This window comes from Mustela nigripes, chromosome 4 (assembly GCF_022355385.1).
Source record: "Mustela nigripes isolate SB6536 chromosome 4, MUSNIG.SB6536, whole genome shotgun sequence".
NCBI classification, from domain to species: Eukaryota; Metazoa; Chordata; class Mammalia; order Carnivora; family Mustelidae; genus Mustela; species Mustela nigripes.
In genome coordinates, this window is record NC_081560.1 from 121,675,274 (window position 1) to 121,699,501 (window position 24,228).

Consider the following 24,228-nt stretch of genomic DNA (forward strand, 5'->3'; position numbering starts at 1 on the left):
GAACAAAATAAGTGTTTCAAGTACTACAATCACCAAAGGGACCAAAGAGAAATAGGCACACACTTATCTTAAGAATTACTGTAAGTCTGGCCATTATAAAAGTACACATATATCTGCATGGGGTAAATAGCTTTCTCATTATGAGATTCCTCCCTCACTTAACAATTACTTGAAGTTGGCCCATCAGGGAACTATTTCAGTTCACAAGATTTGAGGAAAAACAAAATCAAATCTTATTTCAACACACAGAAAGTATTCCAATGTTGAAAATTAAAAACAAGAAAATAATGTGAGAAATTTCTCCTCTAGTCTTGACAGGCTAAATTACTTCCCTTAAAACAGGGTGGTCTTTTATAAAATCCTTGAATAATTTTACAAACTGGCTTCTTTTTCAAAGAACCATTAGCAGAGAGTGAGGAAGTTTTTAGATAGGAATAGGAAAGAGAGACTTAACAAAATGTGAAAGGAGGGTTTGGCTTCTTGTTGAATGGCTGCTTTCACATTGGTTAGCTAATCTGCTAATTATCTGTCATCACAAACGTGGCTGGCAGTCAAGGAGACTTTCCCTTTAGTAAATATTAAAGGATTTACTCTGATGTTTATTATTTGCTCGTTCCTACTTATACTTTTATAATTTTAGAAAAGGTAATGATAGTCTATTTCTGCACTCCAGCAACAAGGCAATTACCAGTAGCTCGATATTGAAATGTTTTTAATTCTGGAGAGAGAGAAAGGGATTTTTTCTCTCGATGTAGAACCTGTACATTGGAAAATGTTTCACCGAATAGTAAATGTATCCTCTCAGATCTCTTGGATGGTCTCCACAAAGTGAGTTTACACCTCATAACTTTCACTTATAACCCCCTTTTCCTTTTCTTTCCCCCCTTTCTTTTTCCTTGTGATCAAGACAATTATACTTCTCCGGAACATGGAGACAGTAGTGATTTATAATCAGATAACCAAACGCTATCTGGAAGTCTAGAAAGGTTTGGCTGGGAATATATAATACTAACATGTGATATGCTGAAATCACTAGACATAACTTAAAACATTCAAAAACGCCCATCTGTGATTTTCTTTGAATTCAAACAAACCAAAAAAAAAAAAAAAGTATGCATTCTCTTGCTACTTTAAGAGGAAGGCAATCTGTTTCACCAATACATATTTAAGAATAAAATATTTCTGTACTATTCCATGGGTTCATGGAACCAATTTTGTATATTTTTAACATAACCCAAGTCATCTTAAGATGACTGCAGTGATGAAAACCTATAACTTGTCTGAAACTACACGTTTAATGTGCTAATTATCCACCCACACTATTTTCCCTTCTTCCCCAGTAGGAGAGGTGGAAATGAGATACAGCTGCCTAGCAAGGGAAGAATTCATCCACCCATTCAGTGTTGGCTGTGGCCATTTGCCTTGAGTTTCAGGAAAGAACTTGAGCTGAGGTGAAATTTGCAAACCCTAATTCACTTGCTTCAGGAAATCTCTGCTTGTGGATTTTCTGCCCTTGGCCCCATTCCAGGGACAAAAATGGCAATCACTGGGATAATTCTGAAACAGGATGTTTAGGACAGAAGATGCTAAGTTGGCTTGGGTTGCTGATGACAGCATGGAAAAATTACGTGAAGAGTTACCACCAGCTGACACAATCAGTTTAGACTCTCGTGTGAGTCAAAACACATGAGTTTTTGTTCTCAAAACTATTATAATACAAGGGTTTCTTTCTACCCCAGCCTAACCTACCCTATTTAATCCTTTTAACCAAGATTTAAAGATTTAATAATCTACCATCCCAAACACAAGAATATTGGACTGGGGAGGTGGTCAGTTTAAGAATCGAGTTCAATATTCTGCAATGAACTAATATTTTATCTTTAGAGGCTTTCTTAACACCTTGTCATTTGTTGAAAACCAGTTTTTCCTAAGGAATTCAAGAGTCGTTATTGGAATGAAGGTATTCCCAAGATATGAACATATGTATCTCAGCTTGTCATAGATCCCTTACTGTGGATCTCTGCTTTCCATTTGCAACCCATGAGCATTTTCCAACCACAAGGACAGAAATCTTGCTTATCGCTTGGTGTCCCCTCCGCCCCCAGACTGATCCCATGAGAAAGTTTTTCTACCAGGAGCAATTTTGTAATGGAAGTAAAACTTCACCTCTACCCTTTCGGGGTTTTTAGGCTGGGTCTAAGTATTAAACTGACATAGGTCAGATGAGTAGGAGAAAACATTCCCATTTATATAAGTTATATGTGACAGGAGAGCCCTTGTGAGAAAATGAAGAGCCAGAGAAATGGCAAAACCTTCATACTTTTGTATTAGGATGAACAGAGACAGGCCATTGTGGAAAAGTAAACTATAGAAGGAGGCTGGAGTGAGCTGTGAATTGTTTTAACAAGGCCTGTCGGTATCACTTCTCTGGGCTTTGACTCCTCATTAAAGAATGTGTTTTTCCTCCTGGTACAGAGAAAGCATTTTTCACATGAGTTTATAGGTCCTGCTTTTGGGAGGAAAAGGGGAGATCAGAATGTCCTTCTTACAGCTGCTGTGTTTTTAAGCACTTTCAGCTCAAAATACTCCTTATGCCCAAGTGGCATATTCTGCCACCCTTGGACTCCAGCGCAAGGGAACTGACGTCCCATAGTGTATACAGCATCTCTGGTATTTATGTGTATTTAGCCGAAGCAGTAAATGATTTTGAAAAAAAAATTATATATATTTAGGACATTCCTAGTTAGGTAGCACTCTTCCAATCTGTGGTTCAGAGGCCTGGGCTCCTCTCACGTTCCTACAGTTGTCAACATATGGCTCCCAAGGGTCTCTCGGTGTGTTTTCCATTTCACCTGTCCATACAGGGAAAGGTTAAATCAGGCCAGGGAACAGTGCAGACCGTTGTGTTCCCCATTTTATTGTTCAGAACTCAGTCCCATGGCTCTATCTAGCAAGCAGGGCTGGGGAATGGAATCTAGCTATGGGTCCAGGAGGATGAAGAAAAGAGCAGAGGCATCCAGACTCTGGTGTATATGTCCAAAATCTCCAAGAGCATGGAGAGGTAATGAAGATCAGCCTTAGGTCTCTTACTTTTTTTTTTTTTTTTAATAATTCATTCCACACTTCAGGTCAAATGTAAACTTCCTTGAATATTTAAATTGAATCATTGGGCCTTATTCAACATACAGTGTGTTCTGCCAGTGTTTGATATGACTTTTTTATTATTCAAGTTTTCTAAGAATCTTATAAAAAGGAAAACAATCCTGTTCAATGCCCAAGTCCTACTGAATCCATTATGCCAATTAAGTCAATTCTGAGGACTTTCTTTATAGATTGTAACATGCAACAAGGATACCAAATTGCCTTTATGTATCAGAGTAACAAATGGACCAGAACAGTCAAGGGCACTATTTGCAAATGTTAGAAATATTTTTCTGGAAGGTCAGAAAATTCTTCCCCATGTGCTCCTGTGACTCCTCTTAATTTTATCACCAAGTAATTGGCAGTTTTCTTTTCTTCTCTAAGTTAACAACTTTATTAATAGAATCTATTTGCAGTTTGTACTTCTTTGCAGAGAAGGTAAGAAATGGTAAATTATTCATTGAACAAAACATTTTTATTTTTAAAAGTGGCATAAATAAAGGCAATTTAAAAAAGAAAGCTAAATGAGCAATGCCCTGATGAGATCTATGACCTTGGCCTGAATGCCACAGTATTTTAGCTAAAAGAGTTAATAAGCAATGTGCTACAGAAGTCTGGAGGCTTACAGCTAATAATAGGAAATGAGCTGTGCATGAAAGCCAGGAGAAAGGTGACAGCATTTACTGTGTTTATTCTCTCTTTGGGGCTTCCGACGAAGGACTGTATGGAATGAACAGATTCTTTTCAGCTGAAGATCTGAGGGATTCCTGGACGCACCTCAAATAGTAAGTACATTTCTTGTGAGCATTAAATCCAGGTAAGACGGTGAGAAACATGGGGAGTTTATATCCATTCTGGTTCCTGAGAAGCCATGAACACATCCAGGGACCATGAACATATCCAGGAAAGGTCTCTAGAAGCAGAAAACTGCATGTCCCATAGCAAAGAACTGGGGTTCACAGGTTGCCATGCCAGCCAAAGAGGAAGGTACTGGTAACAATGGACAGAAGGAAGAAAAGGGCCTTTCAAACAGACTGACCAGGAATTCTTACTGTTTTAAATAGAGTTTACATCTCAGTGGTTTACGTAAGTGTTATGTAGAATTTTCTGGTAAGATTACATTCATTTATTGCTTGAATCTTGCAAAGGAAGCTTTTCTTTAAAGGTTTTATTTATTTTAGAGAGACAGAGAGAGTGCATGAGCAGGGGGAGGGGCAGAGGGAGAGAATCTCAAGCACACTCCCCACAGAGCATGGAGCCCAATGCAGGGCTCAATGCCACAACCTTGAGATCACCACCCTTAGATCAAGAACTAACCTGAAACCAAGAGTGGGATGCTTAATCAACTGAGCTACCCAAGTGCCCAAGGCAGCATTTTATAAAAGGAAAACACTGCTTGGTTCAGTGTAGTAAATGTTCCCAGACACATCACCTGCCTCCTCTCTCGGTAGCTTTGTCTTTGCTTTGAAACTTACAATTCTTAGTAAGTCCTTAGAAATTATCAAAGCAAAAACAAAAACAAAAACAACACAGTTGGTGCACCTGGGTGGCTCAGTGGGTTAAAGCCTCTGCCTTCAGCTCAGGTCATGATCTCAGGGTCCTGGGATCAAGCCCCGCATGGGGCTCTCTGCTCAGCAGGCAGCCTGCTTCCTCTACTCTCTCTGCCTGCCTCTCTGTCTACTTGTGATCTCTGTCAAATAAATAAATAAAATCTTAAAAATAAAACACCACAGTTATCAAAACAATAAAAATCCACATTTTAGAATATGATCAAGTATTATGTGAAATCTTCATTTTTCTTGAGCCTCAAATAACATGACATAATGTCTACTTTGTCTCTACATAGACTAAACTACCAAAATATCTTGGAAATCAATACATCCTGTGTTTATTCTCTCTTTGGGGCTTGTTTTGTTTATTTGTATGTGTATGTATGCTAATTCTTCAGCATGGAACATCCTTTCATATTTTTGTGGAGTAGTTAAGCTGTATTTTTTTCTCAAGATACAACTTAAAGCTATGTGTGTTTAAATCTAGTAAGGTATTTCCCCAACACACTTGTTTAGCACTGATCTCCTATCATTGCATCTTCACACTATACTGTGTTGTTCATACAGTGTTTAGTTTGCATGTGTGGCTGTGAAGCCCTGGAGCTCCAAGACAGGATGCCGTTTAATGCTATGTCCAGAATAAAGAAATGGTAAATATGTAGTATGTGATGAGTCTCCTTCAAATATGTGTGGAAAACTATCTCTTATGGGTATTAAAATTCAAATACATGTATATTCATGTTTTCGCTTAAAACAATATCATAAAGAAAGTTCTACTATATTTTCAGGAGAGCATTATAAAATTTTTCACTCATATGCAATCATGAAGCAATCATAAAATATAGTACATTTAATTTTATTATTTTTTAAACAAATTCTACACTTCCTAAGAATATCTGTCTACCTATCTATCTATCTATGTATCTATACACGTGCTTGGACTGAACTGTGTCCCCCTAAAATCAATATGTTGAAGAATTTAACCCTCAATGGCATAGTATTTGAATATGAGACCTTTGAGAGGTAGTTAAGTTTGGATGAGGTCATGGTCGGGGCTAATCTTTGGATGGGCACCCTTATAAGAAGAGACACCAGGGAGCTTGCTTTGTTTCATGAGGACTCAGCAGCGACACAGCTGTCCACAAGCCAGGAAGAAGGCTCTCACCACAACCCAACCGTGCTGGTGCCCTGACCTCAGGCTTTCAGTCTCTGAAACTGTGAGAAAACAAATTTCCCAATTGGAGTCACCTGGTCTGTGGGATTTTGTTATGGCAGCCTGACTTAAGACAGTATATACACTAGCTCTATAGCTATAATACATAATATATATCATACCCATAAACACATATACACATACATTCTTTCTTTCTCTTTCGCTGATTATATGAGAAAAATCATTGTAGATTTGTGTCAAATTATGTATCTATCCGGCAATAACAAGAAATGAAATGTTTACTACTTCTCGCTATTGAGATTAATAATTAGTTGCAGTTTCAACCCCAAAATATAATGTTATATTTTTCAAAGACTGCATTTTTTTTGAAATTTTATTTTTTTATTTATCTGAGAGAGAGAGAGAGAGAGGAAGCCTGCAGGGAGATGGAAAGGGGACAAGCAGACTCCATGCTGAGCACAGAGCCTGACAAGAGGTTCGATCTCACCATGCTGAGATCATGACCTGAGCCTAGATCAAGAGTTGGATGCTTCTACTGGGTATTTACCCCAAAGATACATATGTAGTGAAAAGAAGGGCCATCTGTATCCCACTGTTTATAGCAGCAATGGCCACAGTCATCAAACTGTGGAAAGAACCAAGATGTCCTTCAACGGACAAATGGATAAGGAAGATGTGGTCCATATATACTATGGAGTATTATGCCTCCATCAGAAAGGATGAATACCCAACTTTTGTAGCAACATGGATGGGACTGGAAGAGATTATGCTGAGTGAAATAAGTCAAGCAGAGAGAGTCAATTATCATATGGTTTCACTTATTTGTGGAGCCTAACAAATAGCATGGAGGACATGGGGAGTTAGAGAGGAGAAGGGAGTTGGGGGAAATTGGAAGGGGAGGTGAACCATGAGAGACTATGGACTCTGAAAAACAATCTGAGGGGTTTGAAGCGGCGAGGGGTGGGAGTTTGAGGGAACCAGGTGGTGGGTATTAGGGAGGGCACAGATTGCATGGAGCACTGGGTGTGGTGCACAAACAATAATACTGTTACTTTGAAAATAAATAAATAAATAAATAAACAAATGTAATATTAAGCTAATTTAGAAAAACTTAAACGAGAACGAGAAGGTCATATCATTGATCAATTCAAATCACCTCAGTTTTGAAAGGCCCAAACAGAGCAACACAAAAAACCTTTACACTTTTTACAAAAATAGATAGAATTCAATACCTATACTCTTCTTGCGTGAAGCGTGGAATTTCTCCAGGATGTAAGACCAGAATTTTCACTGTGGCGCTGCTGGACATCACAGGTTCGCCCTCATCAAAAGCAACAACCACCAACTTAAAAAATAATAAAGATTCATGTTAAAGAGGATTAGCAAGAAGCAAGTAAAGCATCATTTTTAATCACTGGACTGCCTGGTTCCAGGAGGGGGAGCAATGATCACTTTCTCACTTCTTCCATGGAGCAGGTACTGGACTGCTGAGATATGTTACCTATCTTCTCACTTGCTCTTCACAACAATCCCACCAGTTGGGTGTTTTTTTCTTTTTTCTTTCTTTCTTTCTTTTTTTTTTTTTTTAATTTCCTAGACAAGAAAACTTGAAGTGGAGTTACTAACGCTATGATAAAACACTACAGTAAAACAGGTATGTGATACTACAGCTCTCCAATGATTAAACTGATTTCTCTCCCACAGTCCCACTGGTGCCCACAGCAAAAACACAGGCCATTATGAGCACCGACACTTATTTAAAAAGTGTTAAATTCAGTCACATTGATAGCAAAAAGCTAATTAGTTTCCTTACAAAAAAGAAATTAATTTTTCCCGTGAATTAATTGTCTGCAAGATTACAGGGCAGAAATACTTCACTCTGGAGGATAAAACTGGAAATCTTTACAGTTTAACAGAGTTGGAGATACACTCTCTTAAAAACATATAAAACCAAGTTCATACCATATAGTAGAAACTGTTCAAATGATGCAAACTGCAGAAAAGCTTTCATTTCAAGATGTCTCAAGTAATAATATTTATTACTACAGCGTTGTTTATAATTGCTCCTTTTTGGATAATGTATATTATATCAAGAAGAATGCTTCTATTTAAGAAATGCTAAATATTTTCAATATTATGTGTTTCTCTGGAATATCTGTCATTTTGGAACCTGCAGGCTACTAATTTAAACCAGTTCAACCTAGACGAAACCATAACTAAGGATGATCCTTGGGCCCATGTTTTACCCTTGGGTTAACACTGAACCAAGAGAACAATTGCTCCCAACAGTGCTAGGATTATGTGAGGTATAGTACTCACTGACACACACGAGGTTAACCAATGAGGGCATTTCTGCAATGGAGGGTCAAAGGTTTTATTCACAATGAAAAAATTATTCTAAGGAATTACAAAAATGGGAACACTCAAACATTTAATAAAAAAATTATTTATGACAATAATGAAGGGTAGTAATATTTCAAATTTTCCTGAAGTAGAACTTATCATGAGTACATAAACTTGACCCAATAATCTTGCCTCTCAGTACTTATCTTAAGGAAAAAGAAAATCAAAAAGGTGGCAAATAATATTTGTACAAGGAGTTTCACAACAGCAAATATTATTACAACAAAAAACTAGAAACATCAAATCCAACAACAAAGTGTAAGACAAAAAAAATAATAGCGCATTCATACAATAGAACATCGTTCAACCATTAAAATAATACCATTAACAATATTTACTGTCATAGGCAATATATTACTCACTTTAAAAAAGCAGTATGAATAATAGGATCATATTAGGGTCAAACACACACGTGTATACTTGCATTTGTATGGAATGTTATCATAAGGATAGATATTAAACTGCTCAATTCTAGTTATCCACAAAATGTGAAATATCAATTCTGTGTGTGGTGGTTGTTTTTTTTTTTCTTTCAGCTTAACTATATTTTCTAAGTATATTCCTGGTAAAATATATATTATTTTGTAATTTTTTTTAAAAATTGAAAGGAGAAAAATGGAAACATGTATGGTCATCTATTAAACTGTACTCTCAGAAGTTAAATATCAAACAGATAATGGTAAGGAAAACACTGCACTGACCTTAAAAATTGTTGTAGGCTCTTCGTTAAGATTGACTCGAGTTATTACTCTTCCAGAATCTTCTTCCACGTCAAAAATACTGGCAGGATAAGGAAACTGGGCATCGTCTACTCTGTACCTCACACGACTTGCAGGCAATCCCTAAAATGAGATCATATATTATTAATTCACTGTTGCAAAATGAAAACAAAGGGTATTGATGGCGGCAAACCGATGTATAAAATGCATGGCTTTCTAGAAGTGAAAAATTGTATTTAGCACTCACACTTCAAGGTCTGAAATACAGCAGAATCTCTATTTCTTTTGGATGACTTCCCCTGAACCAATGAAGTATCTTCACTACCTGTTATTGAAAATTATTTCTGTGAAAGAATAAATTAATGTTGCTTTGGGTGTCTTCTCTTCCACTGTCCTTTAATTATAGGAATCTCACCTGACCTAAACCCCATGTCTGCTTATTTTTTTTACCTTCTGAGACAATTATAAATGGTGTTCTTTTATCGTGATTATTTGAACTCTGACACAGAGAATGATGGAGCATGGAGGTCTGTTGTAAAGTGGAGGGAGGGGAATGGAAGTGGAGGAGACAAAACTATTCACCAGCTGCTCTGTGCTGTTAAACATGCTAGTTTTGTGGGTTTTTTTTCATAAATAAATTAGTCCTCACAACAATCCTTGAGGAAAACATTACTAATGATGATGATAGTAATAATAGTAAAATAATGATAGCTAACATTTGTTGAATGCTTATTATGTCCAAGAACTATACTAAAGATGATACATGTAGATTCAACTGTCCATTTTTTATTTTTAGTTAATGAACTTGAGGATTATAGGGAGTTAAAGGATGTGAAATTGTCCCAGATATAGAACAAGATAAATTGGGATAGTAAATCTCTTGGAACACTGAGAAAATAAAGTTAAATTTTAAAAAATAATTTAAAAAAGAAATTAATATTTGATACATTTTTAAAGACTACAAAAAAATAGTTAAAACTGACTTACTTACATTAGGGTTTACTTTGGTCTTATTTTGAATTACATAATCTTCTCTGTGCATAGGTCACCCCTCAGGTCAAGTAAAGAGTTTGGGCACAGAGCTGGTATGTGGTAGATTTGATCACAAACCTGAACCGACACTATGGAGGAAAGCACTCCCAAGACTCAGTCACAGGAATATCTACCTTCTTTACTTCTATTTTCAGCTTCTGCAATTTCTTCCAGTCTTGTGCCTCTAAACAACTTCTATGTGTTTATAATTCCCATTTACATTCCAGCTACACTCCCCCTTTAAACTCCAAGGTAATATATATATATATATATATATATATATATATAGTGGTCAACTTAGATGTTCTGTTTTTATCTCAGCATATCCCAAACCACCATCCTGATTTCCTCTCCCAAAAGTGCACCTTCTCCACACTAGACCAATGGCCCTACCTTTGACCAAGTTGGTCCATCTAAAAGCCTAGAGGTGACCATTGACCCTTCTCCCCTTCTCTTTCTCTTGGACTCTACAACCAAACCATCCTGAAGTCCTGCTAATAGCTCAATGAATGCATGCCTGATGTAGATTATTCTCATCTCTATGCACTTGTTTCCTGCAGTGGACTCTTAATTGACTTTCTGCTTCTATTCTATTGAAGCTATCTTTAAAAATATAAACCTTCCCTGAGATATAAAAATATAAACCACAAACTGAGAGCTCTCCCCCTAAAATCAGGAATAAGAACAAGAATGTCCACTCTCACCATTTCTATTCAACATGGAACTAGAAGTCCCAACCACAGCAAGTAGACAAGAAAAAATAAGTAAAAGTAACCAAATTGGTAAGGAACAAGTAAAACTTCCACTATTTGCAAATGACTTGATATTATATATAGAACCCTAAAAACTGCAGCAAAATACTACTAGAACTGAAAAATGAATTCAATAAGGTCTCAGAATACAAAATCAATATACAGAAATCCTTTGTGTTTCTATATATTAATAATGAAATAGCAGAAAGAGAAACAAAGAGAACATTCCCATTCTCAACTGCACCAAAAACAATAAAATACTTAGGAATACTCTAGAAAGGATAACACTGATGAAAGCAACTGAAGGCGACACAAACAAATGGAAAGGTATTCTATGTTCATGGATTGGGAGAATAAATATTATTAAAATGTCCATACTACCTAGCTGGATATAGTATTCTGGGCTGCATGTTTTTCTCATTTAGTGCTCAGAAAATATCATGCCAGCCAGCTGGCATGATATTTTCTGAGCACTAAATGAGAAAAACATGCAGCCCAGAATACTATATCCAGCTAGGCTATCATTGAAAATAGAAGGAGAGATTAAAAGCTTTCAGGACAAACAACAACTGAAAGAATTTGCAAACACCAAACCAGCTCTACAGGAAATCTTGAAAGGGGTCCTCTAAGCAAAGAGAGAGCCTACAAGTGGTAGATCAGAAAGGAACAGAGACCATATACATTAACAGTCACCTTACAGGCAATACAATGGCCCTAAATTCATATCTCTCAATAGTTACCCTGAATGTGAATGGGCTAAATGCCCCTGTCAAAAGACACAGGGTATCAGAATGGATAAAAAAACAAAACCCATCTATATGTGGCCTCCAAGAAACTCATTTTAAGCCCGAAGACACCTCCAGATTTAAAGTGAGGGGGTGGAAAAGAATTTACCATGCTAATGGACATCAGAAGAAAGCAGGAGTGGCAATCCTTATATCAGATCAATTAGATTTTAAGCCAAAGACTATAATAAGAGATGAGGAAGGACACTATATCATACTCAAAGGGTCTGTCCAACAAGAAGATTTAACAATTTTAAATATCTATGCCCCCAACGTGGGAGCAGCCAACTATATAAACCAATTAATAACAAAATCAAAGAAACACATCAACAATAATACAATAATAGTAGGGGACTTTAACACTCCCCTCACTGAAATGGACAGATCATCCAAGCAAAAGATCAGCAAGGAAATAAAGGCCTTAAACGACACACTGGACCAGATGGACATCACAGATATATTCAGAACATTTCATCCCAAAGCAACAGAATACACATTCTTCTCTAGTGCACATGGAACATTCTCCAGAATAGATCATATCCTCGGTCCTAAATCAGGACTCAACCGGTATCAAAAGATTGGGATCATTCCCTGCATATTTTCAGACCACAATGCTCTAAAGCTAGAACTCAACCACAAAAGGAAGTTTGAAAAGAACCAAAATACATGGAGACTAAACAGCATCCTTCTAAAGAATGAATGGGTCAACCGGGAAATTAAAGAAGAATTGAAAAAAATCATGGAAACAAATGATAATGAAAATACAACGGTTCAAAATCTGTGGGACACAACAAAGGCAGTCCTGAGAGGAAAATATATAGCGCTACAAGCCTTTCTCAAGAAACAAGAAAGGTCGCAGGTACACAATCTAACCTTACACCTAAAGGAGCTGGAGAAAGAACAAGAAAGAAACCCTAACCCTAGCAGGAGAAGAGAAATCATAAAGATTAGGGCAGAAATCAATGAAATAGAAACCCAAAAAACAATAGAACAAATCAACGAAAGTAGGAGCTGGTTCTTTGAAAGAATTAATAAAATTGATAAACCCCTGGCAAGACTTATCAAAAAGAAAAGAGAAAGGACCCAAATAAATAAAATCATGAATGAAAGAGGAGAGATCACAACTAACACCAAAGAAATACAAACTATTATAAGAACATACTATGAGCAACTCTACGGCAATAAATTTGACAATCTGGAAGAAATGGATGCATTCCTAGAAACATATAAACTACCACAACTGAACCAGGAAGAAATAGAAAGCCTGAACAGACCCATAACCAGTAAGGAGATTCAAACAGTCATTAAAAATCTCCAAACAAACAAAAGCCCAGGGCCAGATGGCTTCCCGGGGGAATTCTACCAAACATTTAAAGAAGAACTAATTCCTATTCTCCTGAAACTGTTCCAAAAAATAGAAATGGAAGGAAAACTTCCAAACTCATTTTATGAGGCCAGCATCACCTTGATCCCAAAACCAGGCAAGGATCCCACCAAAAAAGAGAGCTATAGACCAATATCCTTGATGAACACAGATGCGAAAATACTCAACAAAATACTAGCCAATAGGATTCAACAGTACATTAAAAAGATTATTCACCACGACCACGTGGGATTTATTCCAGGGCTGCAAGGTTGGTTCAACATCCCCAAATCAGTCAATGTGATACAACACATCAATAAAAGTAAGAACAAGAACCATATGATACTCTCAATAGAAGCTGAAAAAGCATTTGACAAAGTACAACATCCCTTCCTGATCAAAACTCTTCAAAGTGTAGGGATAGAGGGCACATACCTCAATATCATCAAAGCCATCTATGAAAAACCCACCGCAAATATCATTCTCAATGGAGAAAAACTGAAAGCTTTTCCGCTAAGGTCAGGAACACGGCAGGGATGTCCATTATCACCACTGCTATTCAACATAGTACTAGGGGTCCTAGCCTCAGCAATCAGACAACAAAAGCAAATTAAAGGCATCCAAATCGGCAAAGAAGAAGTCAAATTATCACTCTTCGCAGATGATATGATACTATATGTGGAAAACCCAAAAGACTCCACTCCAAAACTGCTAGAACTTATACAGGAATTTAGTAAAGTGTCAGGATATAAAATCAATGCACAGAAATCAGTTGCATTTCTCTATACCAACAGCAAGACAGAAGAAAGAGATATTAAGGAGTCAATCCCATTTACAATTGCATCCAAAACCATAAGATACCTAGGAATAAACCTAACCAAAGAGACACAGAATCTATACTCAGAAAACTATAAAGTACTCATGAAAGAAATTGAGGAAGACACAAAGAAATGGAAAAATGTTCCATGCTCCTGGATTGGAAGAATAAATATTGTGAAAATGTCTATGCTACCTAAGCAATCTACACATTTAATGCAATTCCTATCAAAGTACCATCCATCTTTTTCAAAGAAATGGAACAAATAATGCTAAAATTTATATGGAACCAGAAAAGACCTCGAATAGCCAAAGGGATATTGAAAAAGAAAGCCAACGTTGGTGGCATCACAATTCCGGACTTCAAGCTCTATTACAAAGCTGTCATCATCAAGACAGCATGGTACTGGCACAAAAACAGACACATAGATCAATGGAACAGAATAGAGAGCCCAGAAATAGACTCTCAACTCTATGGTCAACTCATCTTCGACAAAGCAGGAAAGAATGTCCAATGGAAAAAAGACAGCCTCTTCAATAAATGGTGCTGGGAAAATTGGACAGCCACATGCAGAAAAATGAAATTGGACCATTTCCTTACACCACACACGAAAATAGACTCAAAATGGATGAAGGACCTCAATGTGCGAAAGGAATCCATCAAAATCCTTGAGGAGAACACAGGCAGCAACCTCTTCGACCTCAGCCGCAGCAACATCTTCCTAGGAACAACGCCAAAGGCAAGGGAAGCAAGGGCAAAAATGAACTATTGGGATTTCATCAAGATCAAAAGCTTTTGCACAGCAAAGGAAACAGTTCACAAAATCAAAAGACAACTGACCGAATGGGAGAAGATATTTGCAAACGACATATCAGATAAAGGACTAGTGTCCAGAATCTATAAAGAACTTAGCAAACTCAACACCCAAAGAACAAATAATCCAGTCAAGAAATGGGCAGAGGACATGAACAGACATTTCTGCAAAGAAGACATCCAGATGGCCAACAGACACATGAAAAAGTGCTCCATATCACTCGGCATCAGGGAAATACAAATCAAAACCACAATGCGATATCACCTCACACCAGTCAGAATGGCTAAAATCAACAAGTCAGGAAATGACAGATGCTGGCGAGGATGTGGAGAAAGGGGAACCCTCCTACACTGTTGGTGGGAATGCAAGCTGGTGCAGCCACTCTGGAAAACAGCATGGAGGTTCCTCAAAATGTTGAAAATAGAACTGCCCTATGACCCAGCAATTGCACTATTGGGTATTTACCCTAAAGATACAAACGTAGTGATCCAAAGGGGCACGTGTACCCGAATGTTTATAGCAGCAATGTCCACAATAGCCAAACTATGGAAAGAACCTAGATGTCCATCAACAGATGAATGGATCAAGAAGATGTGGTATATATACACAATGGAATACTATGCAGCCATCAAAAGAAATGAAATCTTGCCATTTGCGACAACATGGATGGAACTAGAGCGTATCATGCTTAGCGAAATAAGTCAAGCGGAGAAAGACAACTATCATATGATCTCCCTGATATGAGGAAGTGGTGATGCAACATGGGGGCTTAAGTGGGTATGAGAAGAATAAATGAAAGAAAATGGGATTGGGAGGGAGACAAACCATAAGTGACTCTTAATCTCACAAAGCAAACTGAGGGTTGCTGGGGGGAGGGGGTTTGGGAGAAGGGGGTGTGATTATGGACATTGGGGAGGGTATGTGCTTTGGTGAGTCCTGTGAAGTGTGTAAACCTGGTGATTCACAGACCTGTACCCCTGGGGATAAAAATATATGTTTATAAAAAATAAAAAATTATATAAAAAAATAAAAAAAAAATCAATTTAGGACCTAGCTGTGGTTGACTGAGATGCCCAGGAAGGCAGTGTGGGGACAGCCCTAGAAGAGAGACTTGCTCCTTGAAAGTTACAGGACGAGATTGCGTGTTCTGTGTTAACGAAGACTTAGCTTCCATTTTTAGTGTGACTGATGCTTGAAAGCTTATGTAGCTGATTACTTGAACCTTTGAAAGTTTATAAGTTTCTGTTGCTTCAAAAAAATTATTTTATCCTCTGAGAAGTTTTGGAAGAGATTAAAGATAATGCTTGCATGTAATGACATAGTGCAGGGACTCGGCACCCCTATTTGACAAGTATTCATTAAGTACTTTCTAAGGACTAAAATTAGCCCGTTCGTTGCACTAAATTGTTGTTGTTAAATGGCTTCTAAAATCTGCAAAAAGCTAATTATTAAATATGTTGTGTACCAGATGACTAATGAGGGAAGCAAAGATCTACAGATAAAGAGTAATTAGATTATGTTTGGCAATGTCACCTTTCTCTTTATTCATCACTTCTGGTTAAGTGTTCCCAAGGAAGTCACAAGTGCCTGGGGAGATACTATCTTAAAGACAAACAAGCAAACAAGTAAAAAAATTTATTTTATTTCTGGGGGAAAATACATGCTTGGCTAACATTTGCCCAAGCTTGTTGATGCAGAAAAAGTAGAGATGTCCCCGGTGTCTCCCCAGGCTCTTTAGATAGAAGACATGATATTTTGGGAAAGGCATACAAAGGAATCAATGAAGTTTCTTTCAAGATTTTTCATTTCTGTGAATAGTGTGTTTTTCATAATTTGTTTTCCATTTCCCCTTTCCACATTTTTAATATTAAGTTTCTCTTCATTATAAAGGTATTATTGTGGGATGCCTGGGTGGCTCAGTCAATAAGCATCTGCCTTTGGCTCAGATTGTGATCCCAGGGTCATAGAATCCAGCCCCACATTATTCTCCTGCTCAGCAGGGAGTCTGCTGTGTTCTGCTTGTGTTCCCTCTCTGACTATCTCTCTTCCTCTCTCAAATAAATAAATAAATAAATAATAGCTTAAGAATAAATAAATAAAATTATTATTACTATATAAGATGTGATATGTATGTGTGTATGTATATATATATATATAGATATATATAGATATATATATATACATATATAAAGAAAATAATGTATAATCCTACACTTCTGAATATTTTTAAAATTTGCTTATTTCTGTCAGTCTTTTTTCCTGGGGCTACACACACAGACACAGACATATATATATACACACACACACATTTTGGTCATGCATTTTCTGTTTAGAATCTTGGGCTTTGTATTTCCATTTAGTGTTATATCAAAAATATTTTTATGTCATTAAGTACTCTTCAAAAAATACAGTTTCAGTGGTTGTTTCATGACATGATGAAGGACACAGCTGAGCAGCCAGATGAAGAGATACAGAGGACGAGGTCTGAAAGGAGCTTCCTGCTGCTGGAGTTCCGGTGCTCCACCCACCCTGGTGGATGGAGCACATTTGTGCTCATAATCCGGAAGCTCTCTACACCTCATACTGTGGGGATTTTGGGGAGGCTTCATCATATAAAAGGCATGACAGATTATTAATTCCATTTCTAGGCCCTTTGCAGTCTCCAAAGAATGGGCAGCGGCCCTGATGGTTCTGAGCTTCTAATGACAGCTCGGGATCTCTGGTGACTAGTGCCATCCCAGAGACAACCAAGAGTGGCCTCATTAGAACAAAAGACATTCCTCTCACCCAAGAATTCCAGCAGATTCAGAAGTTCCATGTCAGATGCTCCTGTCACTCAGGAAATTAGGTATTCTGTAGGAGCTCTGTGTCAGGAAACAGGCCAAAGACTAAGTGTTAGAACAAAACATGCTCCTAGCACCCCTAACGACAAGGAGTTTTAGGAGCTCTGTATCAGGAGTAGGGGCAGAATCCAATATATATATTTCTTATTATTTCACATATAATTATCCCATATACACATTTGTAGTACTGATAAGTATTCACATGTACTTTGATGTAATCTACTCACTATGCAAATGTTTTGAAAATAACATGTATGCCAAAATTCTTTTCAATTTTTAGGGACAACTCTGTTGCTTTACATTTTTCTGGTGATGGCAAGCACATGCTTGTCTGTTGTAACATCTGATAACCAAAACAAGCCTATTGTTTTTCAACAAAGTTATAGATGAGAAAATCAGGGTTTTTTTTTCCTCGTCTGGATTCATTCAAAACATACCCCAATATGTGGAAAAGGGATTTCTGGTTTGTTATTGTTGTTGTTGTTTTTCATTTTGTTACGTTGGTTTGTTTGAGAGAGAGAGAGAGTGAATGACTGAACAGGAGTGGAGGTGGAGAGGGAGAGAGAGAATCTTGAGCCCCCTGACCTGGGGCTCTTTGTCACGACCCTGAGATCATGACCTGAGCCAAAATCAAGAGTCTGGTGCTTCACTGAGTGAGCCACCCACATGCCCCAGGATTTCTCATTTTGAATTCATGATGTTTCTACTTTACCTCAAGTTCCCACAAAGCAGGGATGAAGGATGTTTTCAGCAAAAAATATACAGAAATACTTCCACTGAGCAGATTTAATTTTAAGCCAGATTAACTACAGTGTCTTTTCACCTATCTTCCTGATGCACTGGAGAAGCAGACTCATTTTGCCTGACCCATTCTGTCACTGTATTCTCAGCCTTCAGAACGGTTCTAAAGACTTAGAAACCCTAGACGTTGCCTAGTGAATTGTTCATTCTTCCGTGGTTTTAGGCATAAATGTACGTATACCCTAATATAAATTAAAAATTTATGCCAGCGGACCCAGACTCTCCTAGCTCCCCATAAACCACAAATTTTAGAGAGGTTTAGGGATTATGTTGGGTTTTTTTAAATTACCCAAACTGAAGGAAGGCCATAAAGTGAAATGGTCAGGAGTACATGTTGGCAGGGGTTTGGGTCTGAATCTTCCACCTCTTCTGGTTGTGCAGTCTTAGACACCTCGTTTAATCTCTCCAAGCCCCATTCCCTGCATGGATAAGATGGGGGTAATCAGTTACAGCGTTATTATGGGGATAAATTGCAGGAAGGCACCGAAAAGCATTTAGCTTAGAGACATCTCAACTTTTCAGGAGTTAGTGTCGCCATTGCTTTGGTGTGCTCCGGCTGGTAAAGCGCAATACCACAGATTAGGTGGTGTAAAGAACAGAAATGCATTTCCTCGCCATTCTGGGGGCTAGAGGTCCAAGATCAAGGTGACATCAGGGTTGGTTTCTGGTGACACCCCTCTTCCTGGCTCATACATGGCCACCTTTGGGCTGTGTCCTCACAGGGGATGGAGACAGGGTCAGGGTCAGAGACAGAGAGACTGAGAGAGAGAGAGAGAGGTGGGGGGAAGGGAGAAGAGTGTCCTAGCTCTCTTCTCTCTTCTTAAAAGGACACTAATCCTTTTGGGCCAGGCTCCCACCCTGTAACCTCATGTAACCTTAATTATGTCCATAATGGCTATATTTCTAAATACAGTCACATCAGGGATTGGGGCCTCGACATACGAAGGTAGGGGAGACATAGCTCAGTCCATAACCGCCGTTTAGTGACTGCCATCAGTAATGCTGTTTGTAAAGGAAGAAGAGCTCTGGTTATTACCATGCATGTATTATCACAGAATTGGGCTTTTCTTGAATTTGTCATTGCCAAGCACCCTAAAATTTTCCTGTTTCATAAATATAGTATCTTCCCTGAATTCTAAAGTTTTAAATAAATCACCAATATCCTTTTTGTAGGCAGAATAATGCTCCCTCCCCCAAGAGATGCCCATGTCTTAAGCCCCAGAGTGTGTGGCTATGCCACCTTACATGGCACAGGGTTCCCGGAAGTTTCCTAAACTCGGGATACAAGATGGGTCGATTCTCCTGGCTTATCTGAGTGGGCTCCATGCAATTACAAGGGTACCTATAAGTAAAAGAAGGCAGGGCAGTCAGTGTGAGGGTAATGCTGGTGGGAGACTCCATGGGTCATAGGTGCCTTTGAACTGGAAGGAGATGAGAGCCAGGGAGGGGAGGGAGGCAGTGGGTGAAGCTGGGGAGGGCAAGAAAACAGCTCTATCTCCCAAGCCCACAGAGAGGAATGCAGGCCTGCCTACATCTTATTTTAGTCCAGGAGGACCCCTCGGACCTACAGAACCATAATATAATATACTTGTATTGTGTGAGCATTAATTTACAGAAACAATAGGAAACTCAAACGATGCCCGTATTTTCTCTTCATTAATGAGCAGAGGCTAATGTTCATGCTATCAATTACTTCAGCATATTATTTTAAATGCTCTCTCTCCCTCCTTCAGCAAAGTGCCACAGGCGTTTTTAAATCCTTCAAATTATTGGTCATTTTTCTTCCACTTGTGACCAACTGTAGGAGAGGTGATTACAATAGCCCACCCTCTGAAATAGAGTTATCTTCCTACTCAGAAATCTTTTATTTCACTTCTACCATTTGCAAGCCTATATTCTAGTCTCTAAAGATAGTCACCTGATTTTTTATTAGAAATTTTTTGTTGTTGTTCTTATAGAGAGAGACTGGATACGAATTTCAGCCATGCTTGAATAGAAAGTCTGACTCTCCCTTATAGGCATTGACCTAACTCTTTAAGTCTTACTTTCTTTATCTGAAAATGACAGTATCTACTTCATGGATCACTTAAAAGATTTTAAAAGAGATACTGGAAACAAAGCAGCTAGTGCAGGGGCTAACACAGAAAAACTATGCTAACAGAGAGGAATGAGCCTCCTTCTCTTCCATTAAAATACAATAAACCACAGTTGGCTTATTAATCTTTTCTTGCCGGATTCTTCTTTACCTACTTCAATGTAGGAAACAAGAACATGTTTCTTTCTGGTTGTGTGTTTGGGGTTATGCACGATAATTCAAGACTGACTATCTGACGTGAATCACTACAGTTGATGTATCTTTTCAAGTGCTTAGAAGATTGCTTTTCCAAGACATGATCATTTTGTTGGTTAGCCTTTTTTGGTCTCTTTATTTACATATTTTACCAGAATTACCAACCATTGCTTCTCTTGAAATAAAACAGCTTTAGGCTAGTGGTCCCTGGGTAGTCGGTTGAGCATCTGACTCTTGGTTTCAGCTCAGGTCATGATCTCAGGCTTGTGAGATCCAGCCCCACAGAGGGCTTCATGCTCATCAGGGAATCTGCTTAAGATTCTCTCCCTCTGCCCAACACCCCACCCCCCCAGAATAAATAAATCTCAAAAAAATATATTAAAAAATAGCTTTAGGCTTAAAGTATACTTTTTAACTGTACATTTAAAAAAATACCAAGGTTATTTAATGGTATACTCAAGTATAACTGTTTGTTCTCAGCTATGAATCTGCATTTAAGGAAAAAAGGATTCATGTCAGGCTCGTAACGTCAGAATATTTTTATGTCAGATATTGTATAGTGTGTCTGTATTTCTCAAAGAGAAAGCTTTTCAAAATGAGTTTGGCAAATTGCGGTCTTGTCCTATAAACAAAAGTATGGGTACTGAAGACACTTTTACTGTATTTCTATTATTTCATTACTACTTAAATTCTTCTAGATGCAGGAAAAAAATACCTTATTTGATGGTCCCTATACAATATCCCATACAAAAACAATTTTCTTTTATAATTCAGTGCTAGGAAATTTCATTATTTTAATTTTTTTAAGGAAATTTTATTTTTAAATTCTGTGGCCTTGGTATTCTTCCTCCTTCTGGTGGTAATAGTGTTGCTAATACTTTCCCTCCCCTGACCGTCAGTAAACTGAGTCATATGGGAAATGGTGAAGCCACTTATAATTGCTTGTTTAATCTCATTGGTTATGTATGATTACTGCCCTGTTATTGATGAGAAACTGTAGCTCAGAAAAGATCAGCAACCTTTGGCAATGAGGGCCTTTGGGGTTGGTCTTTTTAGAAAGCTAACCAGGGACCTGAAATCTCTTTAACATTTCTATTGATACTACCATTGAGCAGGGACTCATGACAACACCTTCAGGGGCTTCCTTCCTTCTCAGGGTCTGGTTACTCTTTATAGGTCACAGGTGGTTATCATAAAAGACACCGCCCCACACACACATAGGGCAGGGTGGTTCCAGTTATTCTCTGATCTCTGGCTTTCCCATGCCTCCACACTTTCAGGATTTCTGTGAGCCTTTGCACATGGCCCCATATCTATCCCTCCCTACCTCGCCCCACCTATCATTTCCTCATTCTCCCTGGAACAGTAACCCTAACTGCCCTTAGCAAATGGGATGATGACTGCTCTGGCTGCTTCCTGCTGAAATGGGGGGGTGTGCTGTGCCACAGTTAGAGTCTGTCCCGGGCTAGGTCCAGGGGCCCGAGGTATGGCTCCAGGGGTCATGATGGGCAGCAAAGGGTCCGTGCATCAGCACATGCAAAAGGATGAGCATAAAACAAGTATTAGGCCCTAAATTATGATCACATCTATGAGATAAGAGCCCCAATTTCCAATTTTGTCAAATAGATCTGTGGACATCTTGATCTTAATTGATCACAGATGTTCCCTATTAATTGGGACACATACCAGGAGTTAATTGTAATGTTAAAACAACATGTGTAGTACCTGGGGGCTCAGTTGTTAAGTGTCTGCCTTTGGCTCAGGTCATGATTCCCAGGTTCTGGGATTGAGGCCCACATCAGGTTCCCTGCTTGGTGGAAGCCTCCTTCTCCCTCTCCCACTCCCCCTGCTTGTGCTTCCTCTCTTTCTGTGTGTGTGTGTGTGTGTGTGTGTGTGTGTGTCTGTGTCAAATAAATAAATAAAATATATTTAAAAAAAAAAAACACATGTGAGGAAATTTTTCACATCCAAAATGGTGAAGCAATATTAGACAGTCTCCAGAATTCCTTCTCTGACTTCATTTAACTCTTGGCTGAGTGCATCCAGGGCCTGAGAAGTATCATTTTGAGTCCTGCTGAGCAAGCATCTGGTTTTGCCTATTATATGCTCAGTCCTAAGTAAGTCCTGGGAGTCCCATAGTGAGCTCTGAGGCTCTCTTTAACCTGGGGAGCTGTTGGATACATGGTTAAAGCCTTTGTTTCCAATTGTAGGAGATGGCTTCTAGGGTAAATGACTATCAGAGATGGAACCATCCAGGAGCCCTGCTAGTTTAGGAAGTTTTTACCCATTTTAGTTATGATCTTAAAGATACTGAATACATGTATTTGTCCTAGAAGTCCTTTTTATGAGACTCCTGGAGGATAAACCTTATTTTGCAAGCAAATAAGAACAATTATAAATGACAGATTCAGAAATGGACATTGTTAATGAGAATTCATTAGTATGCAATTGACAAAGGAGCTCCATTATTTCTGTGTCACATAACACTTCAATAGCCAGAAAGTCCAGTGAGGACCTTATACCAGACTGTAACTACCAAACAAGTCTGATTAGTCAACAAGACTGTGTTCACGACTTAAATCTTGGAGAAGTTTGTTAAAACATTAGAAAGTTTTAGGCACCTGCCTAATAAATAGGATTAGGGATTTCAAAGACCTGATAAAGGCCAAACATAGAAACTGGTTTTTCTTAGTAGCCAAAGAGAAAATAGCTGTTTACATTCTACCAAAAAGAGCACCAACAACTCAAGAAAACTTTTGTGTTTTTAACAGAGATAACAGAATTTCAGTCTTACACTGATGTACTTATATCATCTATTCCAATCTTAGTCTGTCCTGACCACACCGAAAATTCCTTTCCAAAGATTTCTCTTCACAAACCTACAACTTTGTTTTGCATTCCAAGTTTGTCTCAAGCCATTTCTCTGCAAACAACCAGTTTCATTTAGGACAGAATTGCTTTCTTTTACCTTCAACACAAATGCATCCCCATGCCTTATATCTTTCTTACACATCTCCTTTTTCTACACACAGAGTTGCCAAATTTTGCACTTTTAGAAATCTTCGTTTCCAGTAAAAGACTAAGTAGTAACCAATGGTGAACCATTACACCAGAATTCTTCCGATGGCAAATTTATGAACCCATTGAGCATAAAATATGTTAACCAGAGATGTAAATATCCTCAGTTTCTTCGGAGTAAGTAGTTAGAAGCACAAACCTACATCCAGTCATCAGTGACTGAACACCTTATTGTATTTGGAAAAGACCTAGAGATCCAATGAATTTAATCCCAAAGACCTTGAAAGATATTTTCACAATTTCCTATGAAAACTTGGATGAGACATACAATTAACCATCATTTTAGCCATGTTTTTGCTAACAAACTGGAACAGAGATAACACGAGCTTATTTGACCTTCAGCAAACCTTGGCAGAATATGAGCTTCACATTTAATGATGATAACTTTAAAGACATGTAGTTGAAATTTAGTTTAAATCCCAAGTTTTGTTCCCAGTTGGGTCCACTTTTCATTGTGTTTGTTTCCCATTGTCAAGCTTCACCTGAGACACAGGAGGGGAGACCTGAAGTGAGCCCATTATGCAGGCTGCACCCAAGGTACAGAAACAGGAGGGGGTGGGGCAGACAGACGGGGCAAGTGCTGCTGGGAGACAAGAGCAAAGGGTTCCCAGTTCTAAACCTCATCCACTTGGAAAGATGCATAATTGCCTTGTTTTCCCACCAACA

General features: G+C 38.3%; 1 protein-coding gene across 1 annotated transcript in view; it reads right to left on the minus strand.

The window, feature by feature from the left end:
- Positions 1-24,228, minus strand: part of PCDH15 (protocadherin related 15) — a 784,172-nt gene that overhangs the window by 175,435 nt on the left and 584,509 nt on the right. Inside the window, exons 22-23 of the mRNA XM_059397646.1 lie at positions 8,970-9,110; positions 7,098-7,210 (exon numbers count right to left, since the gene is read on the minus strand). Coding sequence (XP_059253629.1) covers positions 7,098-7,210; positions 8,970-9,110 — 254 coding nt within the window. The remainder of the gene's footprint in view (positions 1-7,097; positions 7,211-8,969; positions 9,111-24,228) is intronic.